The sequence below is a fragment of the Labrus mixtus genome, chromosome 20 (assembly GCF_963584025.1).
Source record: "Labrus mixtus chromosome 20, fLabMix1.1, whole genome shotgun sequence".
NCBI lineage: Eukaryota > Metazoa > Chordata > Actinopteri > Labriformes > Labridae > Labrus > Labrus mixtus.
The window spans coordinates 23,480,415-23,499,635 of NC_083631.1; the positions used below are offsets into that span (position 1 = coordinate 23,480,415).

Sequence of the window (19,221 nt, forward strand, 5' to 3'; positions counted from 1 at the left end):
TGAATTGGCCTGCTCTCCCCTCCCCCACGCCGGCTCCTCGCTCTTTCATCCCCCACTGAAGCGCAGCCTTCACTGGGCATGCGGGAAGCGGCCGAGCCGGCGGATGGGGGCGCTGCTGAGTCGCTTCAAGCCGGGTCCCTGTGATACAATCTACAGAGAGAGAGAGAGGGGGGGGGGTGAAGGAAAAAAACCGACTGGGCTGGTCGGTCTTTGTTTCTGGCTAGGAGGAAAAACCGATAGACGCTGCAACCGTTGAGGACTCAAACGTCGCCTTTTACCACTTTGTGTAAGTCAACTTTTTATTTTTGTTTAAGACAGAGATGCTTCCGTCTGTGTTTGCCGATGTTTGTAGAGTATTTGTGGTGTTTTTTCCGGGTGTTTTTACGTGGAGAAAAAGCCCAGACCGACATTACAGTACCGCTGCTGTGGCGCGGCGGCATCGCAATGAATGAAATGTGTTTTTGGAGATGAACTTAGAGCGCAGCACGGAGCCAAAGGTACGGGAGGCGAGTTGGATCAATCATCTCCAGCGATGAGAGATGCTTTTACCTCTCACTTGTCGCCGCATCTGGACAAACATCTCCACAAACGGCACAGTTTTCTGCCTAATTGGCCTGGGAGAGCATGGCCGGCTTGGCTAACTCGCTAGCATGCTAGCCTTCACATATTAACACTGGCTTTTACTTACGCGGTCGCAGTATTCGACGGAACACCGAGTTTAACAGTTAACGTTACATTATGTACTATCACCAACTGTAGACTTGTCGGTTTATCGTCGTCTTTACGATTATGTTAGACGAATTCTCTGCTAGTAATTGAACGACTTGTAAGACCGATAAATAACACTAATGTTCGGGTTAAGCTACAAAGAACTCTCCACTCAGGCTAACCGGTGTTCTGTTGAGATCGGCTGCCGTGTCGAAAAATGCTACGACCCTGAAATCTTAAATAATAGAGTACCAAAATGTGTTCCTCAGACTCTAATAATGCATAAGGGCGAGTGGTGAATTAATATTAAGTTATTTTGTCAGTTGCCTTATTAAATATGTGATATGGATTAGAATATTATGTCGTTTTGCGCTTTGGTAGCATTTTTCTACAAGGCGGCACATCTCGACGTAACAGCGGCTAGCCTGAGCCGAGTGATCTCTCCATTCTCTACGCCAACATTAGTGTTATTTCTCGGGCTTTCAAGTCTTTCAACGACCAGCACGGAACTATTATAACATTATATTTAAAATGACGATAAGATAAGAAGTCTATCGTTAGTGAAAATACAAAATATAACGTTAAGTGACAGGGCTAGGCCCGGCTAACGCTAGCACAGCTGCTAATGCTAACAGCAGCTAAGCTAACTGTTTTGTGTTTGCGGATGTAAACATTGAAACACAGTTTCCACTTTGTTTATCTTTTTGTCCTCTTGCTCAGTTTTCTTGTCGAAGTCTTGTGTGTGTGTAGCAGGGACTGTGTCTTGTGAAGTGTTTTATTAATTAAAGTTAAACCCTTGAAGTGATAGTTTACATTAAGGTTGTTTAAAATGTTAATAATAAATTAAAAAAAACTTTTATTTTTAAATAAATGTTTAAAATAAACAAATGATAATATCATATTACCATCTTTAATAAAACTATTTTTTTTTAAGTTTTGATAGTTTTCATGACCTCTATAAATAAATGTAAATATAAAGCAAACATAATATAAATATATCTCTTCCTGATTAGGGCCTGATTTGTTTTTTCCAAGTCTGATGATTGCACAAAGTGTTCTCTGAATAACATTGTTCAATTTGTCTTCCACCATCTGTCACTTTTAGCTGAAACAGGGATTCATATGTTAAGGAGGCAGTGCTCCAACAAATGTTTTACACACTTTTTTGTTGGTGTAAAGACACAGTGAGGTTTTCGTTTCTCACTACATTCAGTCAAACTTTATTTAAAGTAGAGAAATCACTGAGAGCATGCCCTCAATTAGCGCTGCTCGATGATGACAAAAAATAATCATAATCATGATTAATTTGACGGATATTGAGATCACGATAACTCGTTGACTTTTCGACATCAGGATCACTAACATTTATCAAAGTTAAACACTTTAATAAGCAGAGCACTTAAAAAAAAAAACAAGCAATAATTGAGTGAAAAATATGTAAAAAAAATAATGATGTGTAAATAAAAATTAACCCTGTTTTAGAGGAAGTGGTGATGTACTCTTGTGGCCTCATACTTTGAGACATTAAGCACACTTGATAGCGTTCACAACACGGCGTGCAGCTGCACAGTAATTGTTTAATCTCGATTATTTTGTTTTCATGATCGTGAGAAATCAAATTCATGATTGAAACTGAAATTTGATTAATTTCCCGGCCTGATGTTGAGAGTTTAATTAAAACAAATAGATGAAACAACAAAAAGAAAATAGGAGGTAATGGGCTCAGTGACTTGTTATCATATCAAAGCATACGTTCACGGGTTTGTGCGCCCTAAAATGCTGATGTTCACGTTGACTTCACACGGATCATTCCCATAACGCCTCCTGTCATCTCTCCTCTCAGGGGGAACTCGCTGCTGCCACACACTTCCTGTTCCCCCCCCCCTCCTGCGAGATGTCCACCCCTGACCCTCCAATGGGAGGGACACCTCGGCCTGGACCCTCCCCAGGCCCGGGACCATCTCCGGGTGGCATGATGGGCCCGAGCCCTGGTCCTTCTCCGGGCTCGGCCCACAGCATGATGGGACCCAGCCCGGGACCTCCTGGATCCGGACACCCCCACCCGCCACAGGGACCCTCAGGATATCCTCAGGACAACATGCACCAGATGCACAAAGTACTGAGCTGTTTATTCTCTTTTTGTTATTAATACTAAAACCTCAAATCAAAATATTTTCCGTGTTTGATTGTATTTATCTTTTTTTTTTTTCAGCCCATGGAAGCCATGCATGAGAAGGGGATGCCCGACGACCCCCGCTACAGCCAGATGAAGGGCATGAGTATGAGACCAGGGGGGCACAGCGGGATGGGACCCCCTCCGAGCCCAATGGACCAACATTCCCAAGGTAACACATCCCATAATACTGTTTGAAGAAAAAACACAACATGAGAAAATGCACGCTGCTGTCGATGTTTTCTGTGGCGTCTGAAGGCTGATCGTTCTCCTCGGTAACATCAGGAAGATAAAAATGAAGGATCATTTTGTCTCCACACAAGAAGAGAGAGAACTCTGTGTGTGTGTCTCTGTCTCTGTCTCTGTGTGTGTCTCTGTCTCTGTGTGTGTGTGTGTGTGTGTTTGAACCCATCCAGCCGGTTTCTTTCTTGTGTCGCTGCTCGTTTTGGCAGCGTGAGCAGACAGCAGAGGGCGGGACCACAGGAGGGGCGGGGTTTTGAGGTTTCTCCTTTCAGGCAGCAACAAATGCAGCTGCATCCACAAAACCACAGCAGAGTTTGTGAGCAAAAGAAAATGAAAAGAGGGAATTAAAGGCAGGAATGTTCTGCTTAATATTTGGACTTTGACTTAAACTCAAGAGGAATAAAAATACAGTAAAGGTTGTTTGAAGTCGGTTGCAATAAATCACAATCTGTGTTTTGTTTTTTTCATATTGTAAAGTCATTGCATAGAACATCAATATCTTTTTTGGGCTACCCTTGATGCATCTGTTCTCTGCTCCTCCAGGTTACCCCTCTCCATTAGGAGGCTCAGAGCATGCGCCCAGCCCCGTCCCAGCCAGCGGTCCCCCCTCTGGCCCCATGATGCCCGGTGGTCCCTCTGGCCCAGTTTCTGGCCCCATGGAGGGCACTGGGGACCCCAGCCAGGGGATGGGACAACCTAACCGTGGGGGTCCTCAGGGTCCAGGCGGACCCGGAGCTGCAGGAGGTGGACCAGGTGGTGCAGGTGGACCCACTCCTTTCAACCAGAACCAGCTGCACCAGCTCAGGGCTCAGATCATGGCCTACAAGATGCTGGCTCGCAGTCAGCCTCTCCCCGACCACCTGCAGATGGCCGTTCAGGGGAAGAGGCCCATGCCGGGGATGCAGCAGCAGCCGATGCCCAACATGCCGCCGGCGACAGGGCCCGGAGGTGGGCCGGGGCCGGGACCAGGACCGGCTCAGGGCAACTACAACAGGCCACATGGTGAGTTTATCTTCACTATTATCCTGAAGGGTATTTCATCTACAGCAGGCGCTAAAGGCCTTTTCACACCTGCAGAATTCAGCAGGATAGAATCTGGAGGCTTCACCTCGAGCGAGTGGGAGGGGGTGGTGACGTTTATATCCTGTAGATAGACTTTTTTTGGGGGGGGGGGTTTAGTTTGAACATTTAGGTCACTAAAAACCTTACTGGGATTAGTTGTGTATATATGTATATATATATATATAAAAAGCTTCTGCTGAGTTCTTTGTGCAAACTGTCTGTTGGCCTTTTTTGATAGTCTTGATATCCAAGATTTTGATGTGCAGCTTTTGTTTAGTCGGAAATCCGTTGTAATCGCAGTATATGCTCTTAGAAAATGAACACAATCAAGTCTGTGGGTTTGGGCGGGATCGTGGGCGGGTATATCTTTATCTTTCAGTTATTGTAAATTGTAAAGGGATTTGTTGCCACCGCTGTGTGATTTCTGACTGTATTGAAAAGATGAAAAGCAAACATTTATTTTTTTTTGCGTTACCTTTTTGTCCTTGAGCCTTTTTTCCATAGACCGTTTGAATTCCCCGGATAATATCCTGCTCGTTCTCACATCAGCTCACTCAGACTTCGTGTTGAAAAATACCAGGATGCTGGCAGGAGAAACTCGGGATAAAGTCTGAGAGGAAAAGTTCAGCCGTCTGGTTTCACACATGCAACTCACCTTGAAAAACGTCTACCTGTTCTCCTTGTTTTAGGTATGGTGGGTCCAAATATGGTGCCTCCTGGACCCGCAGGAGTCCCCCCGGGTATGCAAGGCCAGCCGACCAACGGACCCCCGAAACAGTGGCCTGAAGGTAAACTCAGTCCCACCGGTGCAGCTCTGTGTTTGCTCATGTGATCACAGCTCATCTCTCTTGTTTTCGTCTCTTTCAGGACCGATGGTGAACGCTGCTGCCCCCTCCAACCCTCCTCAGAAGCTGATTCCTCCTCAGCCCACAGGCAGACCCTCTCCCGCTCCCCCGTCTGTCCCCCCCGCCGCCTCCCCCGTCATGCCCCCTCAGACGCAGTCGCCAGGACAGCCTGCTCAGCCTCCTCCCATGATGCTTCACCAGAAGCAGAACCGCATCACCCCCATCCAGAAACCCCGCGGGCTGGACCCGGTGGAGATCCTCCAGGAGAGAGAGTACAGGTGAGACAGCGGGTTAGAGTGAGAGAGAGAGAGAGTGTGAGAGAGAGAGAGTACAGGTGAGACAGCGGGTTAGAGTGAGAGAGAGAGAGAGAGTGTGAGAGAGAGAGTACAGGTGAGACAGCGGGTTAGAGAGAGAGAGTGTGAGAGAGAGAGTACAGGTGAGAGTGTTGACACTGTTGCCATAGAGACGTCTGTCTTAAATTTTGTCTTTATTGATATTTTCTTCAGGTTGCAGGCTCGTATCGCTCACCGTATCCAGGAGCTGGAGAACCTGCCCGGCTCTCTCGCCGGCGATCTTCGCACCAAAGCCAACATCGAGCTCAAAGCGCTGAGGCTGCTGAACTTCCAGAGACAGGTAACCATGACGATATGTGCACAAATCTGACCTTTTCGATTTTAGAACCAGCTGAGCTCAAAATTGAAATCCACTGAAATATGAAGCTAAAGTTTCATCAACGCCTTCTTTGATTTATTGCTACCTTTCAGGTGTAAGATATTTTTTTAACTCAAGAGAACGCCACGAGAACACCTTAAAGGAGCAGTATGACACTCTGACTCCTAGTGTTTAAAATGGGTACTGCAGTCTAAATTCTAAACATTAGAGATCTTTAACATGTTGACTTTCTGTGTGTCTGCAGCTTCGTCAGGAGGTCGTTGTTTGCATGCGTCGTGACACCGCTTTGGAGACCGCCCTCAACGCCAAGGCATACAAACGCAGCAAACGCCAATCTCTACGGGAAGCCCGGATCACCGAGAAGCTCGAGAAGCAGCAGAAGATCGAACAGGAGCGCAAACGCCGCCAGAAACACCAGGTACACATCGAGGAACAAAACCCGTTAACGCCATGATATCCACGACTTCTTTCAAAAAATAAAAAGAGAAGCTTTCAGGATGTTCTAACGTCGATGTCGTGTTCGTTTGCAGGAATACCTGAACAGCATCCTGCAGCACGCCAAGGACTTCAAAGAGTACCACCGCTCCATCACCGCCAAGCTCCAGAAGGCCACCAAGGCCGTGGCCACCTACCACGCCAACACAGAGCGTGAGCAGAAGAAGGAGAACGAGCGCATCGAGAAAGAGAGAATGAGGAGGCTGATGGTGAGACTCCAACACTTCCTGGTGTAAATGTTTTGAGGTCTTCTCATTGGTCCAGAGCGAGCCCCTTAACACCCCCCCCCCTTCCCCCCCTCCCTCTGATTCTCTCAGGCTGAAGATGAAGAAGGTTACCGTAAACTCATCGACCAAAAGAAAGACAAGCGTCTGGCCTACCTGCTGCAGCAGACCGACGAGTACGTGGCCAACCTCACCGATCTGGTGCGAGCTCACAAAGCCGTCCAAGCTCTGAAAGTGAAGAAGAAGAAGAAGAAAAAGAAGGTGAGTGTTTTTAAAAGTCGTCTCTCTGCGAGTCTAAGGAGCTTTTCTTCATGTGATTTTATATTCTTTTAACATTTTCAGAAGCCCGAGGCGGTGGAGAGCGGATCCGGCCTGGGACCTGATGGAGAGGTGAGTCTTCAAACTCATTTTCATTTATTTTTTTATTTTGAACATATAAAAATAGACATTACAAACAAAGCAAACAGCAATCAAAGCATACTTTCTGTAGTGGCTCGATTATTTTTCCTTAACCAGTCCATGTTCGAAAAGGGTGTAGGACGAAGTTAAATAACTTATCCAGTCCGACCCCTTTTATCTTTTTAGCTTAATAAATTAATCCAAGACTAAGCTTTAAAAAATCAAGTCAAATAATACAGATAACGAAGTAACAAAAGCAACAGATAAAATGTATTACACACATTAATTGGTAATTCATTTGTGAATTAAACTGAATCACATGACCTCCTTTACGTCAACACTCTCGACCTCAGCGCCCTCAGTGACCCGGGTGTTACGATGCTTATAAGTGAGGCCATTTGTTCTAATCTTCTCGTAGATTAACTCGGTGGAAATGGTCCAAATGTTGTTGTAGTTGAAGAGAGGCAGGAACTGTTGAGAGGAGGGAGTGTAGGATGACATGCAGCAAAGGACAAAGGTCGGATTTCAACCCACGGCTGCTGCCCTGACGCCTACATCCTCTGTACACGGGGCGCGCAACATAACCACTAGGCGCCCCAGTCCAAATGATTTATCATAAAAACTTCAATAAGAGCTCCATGTTTTCATCTCCCCGTCCTCCTTCAGACAGCGAAGAATGTTTGTTAGAGATCAGGACGCACCGCACGTGGTGACATCACAGCGTCCTCAGTCACCTTGTTAAACACAGAAACTATCTCACTGACGGTGGACGCTGTTGTTCTGGGGGGTGTTAGACAAAGAATCACTGAATTCAGAGGTCCAGGGGGGTTAATAACTTCTTCTCCTCTTACAGCCTCTAGATGAAACGAGTCAGATGAGCGACCTTCCTGTGAAGGTCATCCACACGGACAGCGGAAAGATCCTGACTGGTGGCGAAGCTCCGAAAGCCGGTCAGCTGGAGACCTGGCTGGAGATGAACCCGGGGTCAGTGTCACAGCTGCAGGATATAAACATTAACTGTAATATGTTGCACACAGGGGTTTAAAGTCTCAACATTTCTTCCTCTGCAGGTACGAAGTGGCGCCGCGCTCTGACAGCGAGGACAGCGGCTCGGAGGAGGAGGAAGACGAGGAGGTGAACCCCTGCACTGATTTTTACAACAAACCAAAAAAAAACAGCTACTTTGAGTTTTTCTTCCAGCAGACTTCATGCCTTCTTTCTTTCTGTGTTTCAGGACGAGGACGAGGAGCAGCCTCAGCCGTCTTCAGCTCCCAGCGAGGAGAAGAAGAAGATCCCCGACCCCGACAGTGAAGAAGTGTCTGAGGTGGACGTGCGGCACATCATCGAGTAAGATCTCACTCTGAATGAGTCTGAAAACAACGAATATAATGCAACAATAAGTTTGACAAAGACAACCTTTAGGTCTCCTTAACGTGTCTGCTGCTGAGTGAGCGTAAAATCCAGAATATAAGTCGCACCTTCACATAACAAGCAGACTGTTTTTAGAGGTTTCCAAGAAAGAAAAAAGGTTGAAACAGTCGTCCTGTGTGAGGATTTCTATCGTGTTCAGTGAAGTCTACAACAGTCAGCTTCTCTGCAGCTCTGTCGCTCTTTTAGTTCCAGCTGTTTTCTCTTTCTGGAGTTAGCTCTCCTACTAGCTACAGTACGCTAATCGAGCTCTCAGCCTGCAAGGAACGATATGAAGCACAGACCCAGAGTGTGTGAGCCGTAATGCCCGACTCCGCTGGTCACTCGTTAACGTTGAAGTAGGAGTCTATTACTCAAAAGAGAGCGCTCCACAGGCTTTACTTACTGAACAGTCCATCACCGTTTTCTTTAAATGCATGATGGAGGGAGAAAAGATGTTTTGTGCGTCCAGCCTCGTCTGTGTCGCTACGTTTTTCAATACACAGTGAATGAGGATCGTGTCAGATCAATCTATCAATCAATCAAACTTTATTTATACAGCACATTTCAGACAAATTAAATTGCAGTTCAAAGTGCTTTACAAGAGTAAAGAAAAGTTATTGACGAAAAAGTAGTTTATAAAATCATTGAGAGACTAATTCACCAATAAGAATAAAAAGAAATATAAAAATGAAAAAATAAAATACGACACATAAAAGGAATAAGATATTAACATTAATACATAGGAGAAGAATATTTAAAATTGTAGTGGGATAAAAAAAAGACAAAACAATAATGTTAAGATTTGAATTGATATAGAGTTTTAAGACTGCATGGCGTGCGGTGTGTGATGGCGGCGGCTGCACTCGTGGTAATGACGGAGTGTTTGTCTGCATTTTATACTGCTGTATTAGTCACAGTGGTGTTTCAGAGGCAGAGCATGTTTTAGAGGAAACAACAGTTATTAAAGGAGCGTCTCGTACACCGGATGATATCGTCTGCATTGATGTTAAACTCTTCTTTGCTCGGGCTGTTTGCAGCTCTCGGGTGTGCATGATGTAAACGATAACAAAGACCGTGTTTTCTCCCACAGACACGCCCGGCAGGACGTGGACGACGAGTACGGCAGCGCGAGCTTCAACCGAGGCCTGCAGTCGTACTACGCCGTGGCTCACGCCGTCACAGAGAAAGTGGACAAACAGTCGACGCTGCTGATCAACGGGCAGCTCAAGCAGTACCAGGTACTCAAAGAGAGAGCAGGACTTTGAGGAGGGGGGGGGGCGGCGGCGGCGGGGTTAAATGTTCCTCTGGGTGACTCTGGATGTTGTTTTTTTTCAGATCAAAGGTTTGGAGTGGCTCGTGTCGCTTTACAACAACAACTTGAACGGCATCCTGGCCGACGAGATGGGTTTAGGAAAAACCATCCAGACCATCGCCCTCATCACTTACCTCATGGAGATGAAGCGCCTCAACGGGCCCTTCCTCATCATCGTACCTCTCTCGTGAGCTCTCCTCCTTCACTCGCTGCCTTTTCCCCCCACAGCTGAAACCATCTGTGTTTTTTTTATTTTTTTATTTTTAATGAAAATTTTTCTTCAGAGCAAAACTGAAACATGTTTTGCAGCTAGTCAAAGTTACAAACGTTTTTCAGAAAGTAAAGAGATAAAATACAACAGGTGTGCACCATTTGTGTTTCTAAAGTTCCTCTTTTCTCTTCTCAGAACTTTGTCAAACTGGGTCTATGAGTTTGATAAGTGGGCGCCATCTGTCGTCAAAGTCTCCTACAAGGTCAGTGCTGCTTCAGTTCCGTCAAAGTGAGACGATGAGATGAGAGCTTAATCGAGCGTAGCTGGATTTATTTCTATTCATAATGAATGTAAATGACTTGTGTTGATTTCAGGGGTCTCCACAAGCTCGCCGTGCGTTCGTTCCCATCCTGCGCAGCGGCAAGTTCAACGTGCTGCTCACCACGTACGAGTACATCATCAAAGACAAACAAGTGCTGGCAAAGGTGAGGAGGAATATCAAGGTTTCATACAATCAAACCTTTCTTTGTATAAAGCTGATTAATAACACATGAGGGGAGAGAGAAGGGGGGGGGGGGAGCGCAAGGGGAGAGAGAGGGGAGAGAGAGGGGAGAGAGAGGGGAGAGAGAGGGGGGGGGAGCGCGAGGAGAGAGAGAGAGGGGAGAGAGGAGAGAGAGAGATGTGTACCGTGCCAAAGCCCATCTCTTCCAGCCGTGCCAGAGCTGGTCAAACAAAGTGGACTTAAGGGGTTAAAACGAGCTCGGGCACGGTACAGATTGTAGACTTTGAGTGCACCCTTAAACTCCAAAAGGACTTGATATTCTCCGACCTGAGAGTTTGAACGCCCCCCCCCTTGCGTCCGTCCTTCAGTCTGTCATTCCTCTTCCTAACTCTGTCATATTTGCCGTCCCAGCTGCGTTGGAAGTACATGATCGTGGACGAGGGTCACCGTATGAAGAACCACCACTGTAAGCTGACTCAGGTCTTGAACACACACTACTTGGCCCCGCGGCGTCTGCTGCTCACAGGAACGCCGCTGCAGAACAAGCTGCCCGAGCTCTGGGCGCTGCTCAACTTCCTCCTGCCCACCATCTTCAAGAGCTGCAACACGTTCGAGCAGTGGTTCAACGCGCCCTTCGCCATGACCGGAGAGAAGGTGAGTCTGATCGGGGGTTTTTTGTGATTGGTTAAGGCAAGTTTATTTATGTAGCACATTTCAACAACAAGGCAATTCAAAGTGCTTCACACAAGACATCAAAATGACAGAGGAAAGAAAAGAAACAGTGACATTAAAAAATCACTGAAATTATTAAATCTGAAAATATGTTAAAATAAAAATAATTCAAATGAAATTAATAAAAAATAATTCAAATGAAATTAATAAAAAATAATTCAAATTAAATTAATAAAAATAATTCAAATGAAATTAATAAAAAATAATTCAAATTAAATTAATAAAAATAATTCAAATTAAATTAATAAAAAATAATTCAAATTAAATTAATAAAAATAATTCAAATTAAATTAATAAAAAATAATTCAAATTAAATCAATTGAAGTAAAAATATAAAAAGAGTTAGAAGTTTAAAATCTTATTAAAGCTGTTTAATGAAAGGCAGCTGTAAACAGGTGTGTCTTCAACTTCCATTTAAAAGAGCTGAGAGTTTCAGCAGACCTGCAGTTTTCTGGGAGTTTGTTCCAGATATAGGGAGCATAGAAACTGAACGCTGCTTCTCCATGTTTGGTTCTGACTCTGGGGACAGAGAGCAGACCTGTCCCAGACGACCTGAGCGGTCTGGATGGTTCCTAATTAATCAGGAGGTCACTAATGTATTTTGGCCCTAAACCATTAAGCGCTTTATAAACCAGCAGCAGGATTTTAAAATCAATTCTCTGACAGACTGGGAGCCAGTGTAAAGACCTCAGAACTGGACTGATGTGATCCATTTTCTTGGTTTTGGGGGTAAGGCAACATGACATCACGTCTCTCCTTTCCCTCCAGGTCGACCTGAATGAAGAGGAGACAATTCTGATCATCCGACGTCTTCACAAAGTGCTTCGACCGTTCTTGCTGCGTCGACTCAAGAAAGAAGTTGAGGCTCAGCTGCCTGAGAAGGTCAGAGTTTACTTTGTTCTCCATCACTTCATCAAGGATTTGAATCTTCTCTGAGACCTAAATTAGTCGTGTTTTTACTACACGTCCACTCAAGCATATTTTATTCATCTTTTTGCTTCTTTTAATCCTCGCTCTGCATGTCTCTCAAACATTTGGAGTAGTCTCTTGACTCTACCTTTTAAGCATGTGTGACTCCTGTTTCCCCTCTGTGTTGGTGTGCAGGTGGAGTATGTGATCAAATGCGACATGTCGGCTCTGCAGAGGGTTCTGTACCGACACATGCAGGCCAAAGGAGTCCTGCTCACAGACGGGTCGGAAAAAGACAAGAAGGTAAAGAGGAGAAGATCATGTTCTTAAATAAATCTTAAACTCTTTATATGTGATTTTTTGATCCAGCAGATGTCGCCCTTGAGCACCAGCATGAAACCAAAACAACTTGCGCTGCATTGTTGTGTTAGCATGCTAATGCTAGCGATCTTTATTCTGCTCGTATCTTCACACTGCATGTAAATTGACCTGAAATGAGCGTGATCTAGAAACACAGTTAAGCAGTGAGTACAGTATGTTATTCTTCTTTTCTCTAGTCCCTCAATTAAACAACTTTTATACACGAGGGGAGGAGTCAGCCGGCCGTCCAGGCGATGTAAACAAAGTGAAGATAGGACTCTGAAAACATCACAGACAGTGGGACTCGGGTGTTACACCCATTGTAGACAGTCATGACTCACAGAATTATTTTCAGAGGAGATACTTGATTTATATATTTAAGTGTGAAACATCACAGTGCACCGTTTCTTAAAGTCTTTCTAAGAGCAGCTCTTCATCTTGTTTCTCTCCTCAGGGTAAAGGTGGTACGAAGACCTTGATGAACACTATCATGCAACTGAGAAAGATCTGCAACCACCCCTACATGTTCCAGCACATCGAGGTAAAGACAAGACTCTGCACATGTTTTTATACAAGAGCAACAACCTGCTGCAGAATGACTTCATGATCACTCTTTGTTTCCTTCACAGGAGTCTTTCTCTGAACATCTGGGTTACTCTGGTGGAGTCGTGAGCGGGTGAGTAAAGTTTCAGACTTCTCGTTCTCCACCTGTTTAGTTATTTTGTTGGATTGAGTCTTCATTCCCGTCTCGTTGTTTTTCCGATCTTTACCGTTTACAGTCCCGATCTGTTCCGCTCCTCCGGGAAGTTCGAGCTGCTGGATCGCATCCTGCCCAAGCTGAGGGCCACCGACCACAAAGTGCTGCTCTTCTGTCAGATGACCACGCTCATGACCATCATGGAGGACTACTTCGCCTACCGCAACTTCAAGTACCTGCGTCTGGACGGTGAGTCTCGTCTCGTCATGCACTTAATCAGCAGGCAGAATGTTTTCATGGAGCTTCTTACTCTCTCATGATCGTATCAAACATCTAGGATTTAACGTTCTTAACCCTCTGACCTTCTGTCCTCTGACAGGAACCACCAAGGCGGAGGATCGTGGCATGCTTCTGAAGTCCTTCAACGACCCGGCCTCCGATTACTTTGTGTTCCTGCTCAGCACCAGGGCCGGAGGTCTGGGTCTGAACCTGCAGTCTGCTGACACAGTCGTCATCTTTGACAGCGACTGGAACCCTCATCAGGTACTCTTAATCGTGTCCAGCGTTAACAGATGTTGAAAATGTGAGCGAGCCCGATAATGAAAGATGAAATTCTAAACCGATCCTCTCCTCCGTCTCCTCCTCCAGGACTTGCAGGCTCAGGACCGAGCTCATCGCATCGGTCAGCAGAACGAGGTGCGCGTGCTCCGCCTCTGCACCGTCAACAGCGTGGAGGAGAAGATCCTGGCCGCCGCCAAGTACAAACTGAACGTGGACCAGAAGGTCATCCAGGCCGGCATGTTCGACCAGAAGTCGTCGGGATGCGAGCGCCGCGCCTTCTTGCAGGCCATTCTGGAGCACGAGGAACAGGACGAGGTTGGGACTCGAGGAGGCGACCGCACTAGAGGGGCGTGGGTCGGTGTGAGTGATCAGATCCTGTCCGTACATCACCCACCCACCCACATCCACCTGTGCGCTTACCACCTCTTCAATCTCTGTTTTTCCATCTCCTCCTCTGTCTCCTTTTTTTTTCTTTTTCTCCTCAGGATTTTCTTTCATCAGTCCGAGCTCCTCTTCTTCTCCTCTTTCTGCATCGTTCATTTCATTTCATTAAAGTCTCACTCCAGGAGAGAAACCAGCAGACGTTCAGAAAATCTTTTAGAAACACAGATTGGATGCAGAGAAACATTTCTTTAAAGGTTCACCGATGGTGCACATGTTAAAACCTTTGCACACTGAGAAATCTGTGAAACATAACAATAATAATAATATCTTTATTTATATAGCACCTTTAAAAACAAATGTTTACAAAGTGCTGTGACAGACAAATACAGCAACACGACGACAGAACAGAGATCAACAGAGAGGGCAAAATTATATAAATGTAAATAACAGGAATAAGATTCAACAGGCAGGTATGGAGAGGCAGTTCAATACAAAGAAGGAAAATTAGTTTAAAATCAACCAGGAGAGAACAACATTAAAATTGAAGGAGAGTGGGACGACATCACATCACAGGCTGTAAACACAGAATGAAGATAAAAAGAAGAGATAAACGGGACATTGGTTAAATGAATAAAGCAACAGAGCGCTCAAGAGTTAAACGATAAAAGGAGTAGGAATTTAAAAAGACTAAGAGCAGTAAAATGAATACAGGAAGGGAAACATTTAAAGGCTAAAACATTTAAAGAGAAAGATAAAAAGGTTAAAATCAATAAAATTAATAAAAGGAAGGGATAGATCTTTAAAGGAGAAATCACATAAAAGTGCAAGTCTATAAAAGTGAGTTTTAAGAAGTGATGTAAAAGAAACAGGAAGCTGAATCACACTGGAGCGAGGCTTTAAAGTCACATCATACATACATAGTGATGTTTTTCAGTGCACACATACACGTTCAGTTTTTCTTCTTACGGGTTCATGAGAGTCATGAGGTCAGAGGCGTGGCTCTGAGGTGTCAGGAGGTTTGTCTCCTCGTACTCAGTCGTCTCTTTTTGTCCTGCAGGAGGAGGATGAAGTCCCCGACGACGAGACCGTCAATCAGATGATCGCCCGAAGTGAAGAGGAGTTTGAGCAGTTCATGGTTTGACCTCCTTTCTACATGAATCATTAAAACATTAACTGGAGTTGTCTTTGTTTTGTCTCTGACCTGATGGATTTATTTTTTTTTAATTCCAGCGTATGGATCTGGACAGACGTCGCGAGGAGGCGCGTAACCCCAAGAGGAAACCGCGTCTGATGGAGGAGGACGACATGCCCAGCTGGATCCTGAAAGACGACGCCGAGGTGGAGCGGCTGACCTGCGAGGAGGAGGAGGAGAAGATGTTTGGAAGAGGATCCCGCCAACGTAAAGAGGTGGACTACAGCGACTCGCTCACGGAGAAACAGTGGCTCAAGGTGGGACGATCATTTTGATCTTTTTTTTTTTCCAAGATTTATTTTTGGGCATTTTGTGCCTTTATATGAGAGATAGGACAGGGGAGAGAGCAGGGAATGACATGCAGGAAAAGGAGCCACAGGTCAGACTCGAACCCAGGGCGCCCGCTTGGAGGACTACAGCCTCCACACATGGGGCGCGCGCTCTTACCACCCGCCCGGTGGGAGTAGTATTAAAAAAATAAAATAAACAAATAGAAAAAAAGTGAAAAAGTACGACGAGTTTGGACCTGATCGCTTCTCCTCCCCCGCAGGCCATCGAGGAGGGAAATCTGGAGGACATCGAGGAGGAGGTGCGTCACAAAAAGACGACCAGGAAGCGCAAGAGAGACCGGGACCACGACGGCGGTCCGGCCACGCCGAGCTCCAGCAGCGGCCGGGGGCGGGACAAAGACGACGAGGGGAAGAAAGCGAAGAAGCGCGGGCGTCCGCCGGCCGAGAAGCTCTCCCCCAACCCTCAGTCGCTCACCAAGAAGATGAAGAAGATCGTGGATGCTGTCATCAAGTATAAAGACGGGTTAGGAGACTAACATCATGATGTCGTGTTTTAGACTCAGAGGTTTTATTTCTCGCAGTGATTCACATTAACGCTTCACTTTTTTTTGTTTTTTCAGGAGTAACGGCCGACAGCTGAGCGAAGTCTTCATCCAGCTGCCGTCTCGCAAAGAGCTGCCCGAGTACTACGAGCTCATCCGCAAGCCCGTCGACTTCAGGAAGATCAAGGTGAGGAAGACGGAGAGACCCCGCTCTCTGTGTGTGTTTAGATCAAGTTAACCATCAGGCATTAATTTACTACCCTCTTAAGTCACTAAGGACAAAAATGTCCACTTATCAAATATTGAGTAATTATCAGGAATTTTAAATTCCAGAATCATGTAATCAAACTGGCATTTAAAGGGTTAAATTCCTGATTATTATTCAATGTTTGATAGTTTTGAGCAGGGCTGAAGTTGTTTAAGAGATTTATGCAGAAAGAAAGTAGAAACATTTTTTAATCTGTTTTATTTTTATATCAGTTTTTGTAAATTGGACATTTTCGCCCTCCAATGTCTAAACAGGGAACTACATTTTAAATCTGATGCTACACAAAAACTAACAATGCATCAAAGTCAATATTTTGGATAATCTTTGACATATCCAAGACTGATTTTAAAAAAATCCCCCAGCCAGCAAATATTTGTTTTGTGGAAAAGAACTCATTTTTTGGTTTTTTTCTTAAATAACAACAGTGACATCAAGTAATCAAACTGGCATTTAAAGGGTTAAATTCCTAAAAATGTTTGGTAATTTTGAGCAGGTCTGAAGTTGTTTAAGAGATTTATGCAGAAAAAAATATCAATCTGTTCTATTTTTATATCAGTTTTTTGTTAGTGTTAGTTTTTGTCCTTAGTGACTTCAGAGGGTCGTAAACATGTTTCAGTGTTCTATTTATCTATTAAAAAAAATAAAATGTGCATTCAAAAATTTGTTAAGAGAGAGACTTTCTTATAAAAAATGTGTGCCATATGCTCTAACAGACAAAATGATGACCAGATGAAGAGGAAACATTTGACCAAATGGACAAAAATGTCCATAGTGATGCATGAGGGTTAATGAAAGTTTGTTTCTGACGGCTGCTTTGTGCTCCATCAGGAGAGGATCCGCAGCCATAAGTACCGCAGCCTGAACGACCTGGAAAAGGACGTGATGCTGCTGTGTCAAAACGCACAGACCTTCAACCTGGAGGGGTCGCTGGTGAGCAAAGACGAGCGCGCACAGTCACATAGAAACGAGAGTAGAAGAAGAATGATCAATAACACCTATGAGAAGTCAGTATGAAGGAGCATTATGAAAACGTGTGTGCAAACCTTTCAGATCTACGAGGACTCCATCGTGCTGCAGTCCGTCTTCACCAGCGTGCGGCAGAAGATCGAGAAGGAGGACGAGAGCGAAGGAGAGGAGAGCGAGGAAGAGGAGGACGAGCCGGACGAGGGCTCCGAGTCTGAATGTGAGCGTCACAAACATCATCGAGCCGAGGGAGTGAAGGGATGTTAGAGAGGTAACCGTCTGAGAATTAAAAGAGAAGTTAACGTCTTCTCTCTCTCTCTGTCAGCTCGTTCAGTGAAGGTGAAGATCAAGCTGAGCCGGAAAGAGAAAGGAGAGCGAGGAGATCGAGGAGGTAAAGGGCAGCGACGACGAGGCCGCGGCGCTCGAGCTAAACCTGTGGTGAGCGACGACGACAGCGAGGAGGAGCAAGAAGAGGTGAGACACGGTCACACGGCAGCAGGGTGGTTTTTCAGGATTTATCCAGAAATTAGGATTTTTTTTTTAACCGGAGACGTTTACCCACGGTGAAAGGGGTCAAAGGTCGTCCAAAGTGCCCCCCCCTCCTTCATTTGCAGGAATGAGACATTCAAATGTGTCAGATTTAAAAAAGTCTCAGACTGAGCTGAGCTGTGTCGCTGGTCTCTTTAACCACTTCTCTTCTTCCTTCTCCTCAGGAGCGCTCGGCCAGCGGCAGCGACGAGGACTGAAGTGAGCCCCCGCTCCTGATCGGACCAACGGCCCCCCCCCCTGAGCCCCCTTGACTGGACTTTATATATTTTACTTAGATACAGCAGGGAGTCAGTTTGTGAACAGGCCTAGTTTTACCTAGATGAGCTGATTTTTAGTGAGACTATTGTATTCTCATTAAAGTATACCATTTATTAAAAACCAGTTAAAAATATGAAGTCCACTTCCATATTTAAACCATTGCCCCCCCCCCCCCCCCTCCCCCCCCCACATTATGAATAGTAGTGTCTCTTTACCTTCTTTTCTTTTCTCCTGTAAGTGGAAAATGGACAGAGTTTGAATAATCGACTGAGCATGGGCCATAAAGACACCGAACTGTTTTTCTTTTTTGTTTTTCTTTTTTTAAGTGCTGTTCATTTTGTCGTCTTTTCTTTGAGACATGTGAAGCGGGAGGGAAAACTGTGTAACATGAAGTCCCCCTTTTTTTCTGAATGCATGTCGTGCGTGTCTGTCGGAGAAAAAAAAAAAAAAAAAAAGCACCTGGATGTGTCTTCGCTATTATCTCTGTGTTTAATTTAAGACTACAAGCGGGATCACGGTACGTCCCGCCCCTGCAGCCCCTCCCTCTCAGGTTGTGTATGAATTGGGGGAGGGAGGGATAGGACCCTCTTCTCGTGTCAGTGTCACTGGATTCCAAAAAACTACAATAAAGGCATCTCATGATTACTCAGTGTGTGTGGTCTCCACTTTGTCTGGTCTGCACTGACCCCGTCTGTCCACTAGAGGGCCTTCTAAGACCAGGCAGGTTTATAAATGAAGCTGGTCGTCATGGTGATTCTGGACTCTGTTGGTGGGTCCCTATAGGCAAACTTCACACGGGGCCCCACTGAGCAGCTTTCATCACCTTTATGTTCTAGTTAATCTGACGCCAACACACATCTCCAAAGTTCACAACATTTATATCAATCAAACTTTCTTTGTATTTTTTCATACAACAGATGTATCCCAAAGTGCTTTACATCAACATTTAATCAAACAGCAACAACATGACTCCCCCACCTCTATCCCACAATCCAAAAACTTAGGTAAAAGTAACTGGATAAGAACAGGTACTGAGGAAACACAGGAGGTTCAAAAAGTAATCAAACTAGATGAAATGAGATTCAGTTAAAAGTTCTACTAAAGAGGTAGGTTTTGAGTTTGCTTTCAAAGATGTTTACATTAGATTCTGCTTTATAAGACGTTAAAAAAAAAAAATGAAGTTCAATGAAAAATTTCAGATCAGACGTAGCTGAAGTTATGGATTGACGCTCAGTTGGAGCCCAGGAAGAATAGCAAATG

General features: G+C 45.0%; 1 protein-coding gene and 1 long non-coding RNA gene across 4 annotated transcripts in view; one reads left to right on the forward strand and one right to left on the reverse strand.

The window, feature by feature from the left end:
• The window catches only part of LOC132954360 (uncharacterized), a 128,286-nt gene that overhangs the window by 48,516 nt on the left and 60,549 nt on the right, over positions 1-19,221 (reverse strand). The gene's annotated exons all lie outside the window — the stretch shown is intronic.
• On the forward strand, positions 146-18,606 carry smarca4a (SWI/SNF related, matrix associated, actin dependent regulator of chromatin, subfamily a, member 4a). 3 transcript variants are annotated; one of them, XM_061027376.1, is made up of 34 exons: positions 146-286; positions 2,552-2,824; positions 2,921-3,053; positions 3,668-4,126; positions 4,876-4,974; positions 5,054-5,309; positions 5,538-5,664; positions 5,948-6,121; positions 6,234-6,407; positions 6,516-6,689; positions 6,768-6,812; positions 7,675-7,805; positions 7,892-7,955; positions 8,056-8,168; positions 9,322-9,469; positions 9,567-9,730; positions 9,950-10,016; positions 10,129-10,239; positions 10,668-10,910; positions 11,757-11,870; positions 12,093-12,200; positions 12,712-12,798; positions 12,887-12,933; positions 13,037-13,203; positions 13,334-13,497; positions 13,603-13,875; positions 14,957-15,034; positions 15,130-15,348; positions 15,642-15,904; positions 16,002-16,110; positions 17,020-17,121; positions 17,242-17,374; positions 17,480-17,628; positions 17,868-18,606. In XM_061027376.1, exons 2-34 carry the CDS (start codon positions 2,603-2,605, stop codon positions 17,898-17,900), a joined length of 4,950 nt encoding a protein of 1,649 aa, XP_060883359.1. In that variant the 5' UTR covers positions 146-286; positions 2,552-2,602; the 3' UTR covers positions 17,901-18,606. The 3 variants fall into 3 exon arrangements, with proteins under 3 accessions (XP_060883359.1, XP_060883361.1, XP_060883360.1); XM_061027378.1 differs by having other exon boundaries at positions 15,642-15,892; XM_061027377.1 differs by having other exon boundaries at positions 6,516-6,683; positions 6,765-6,812.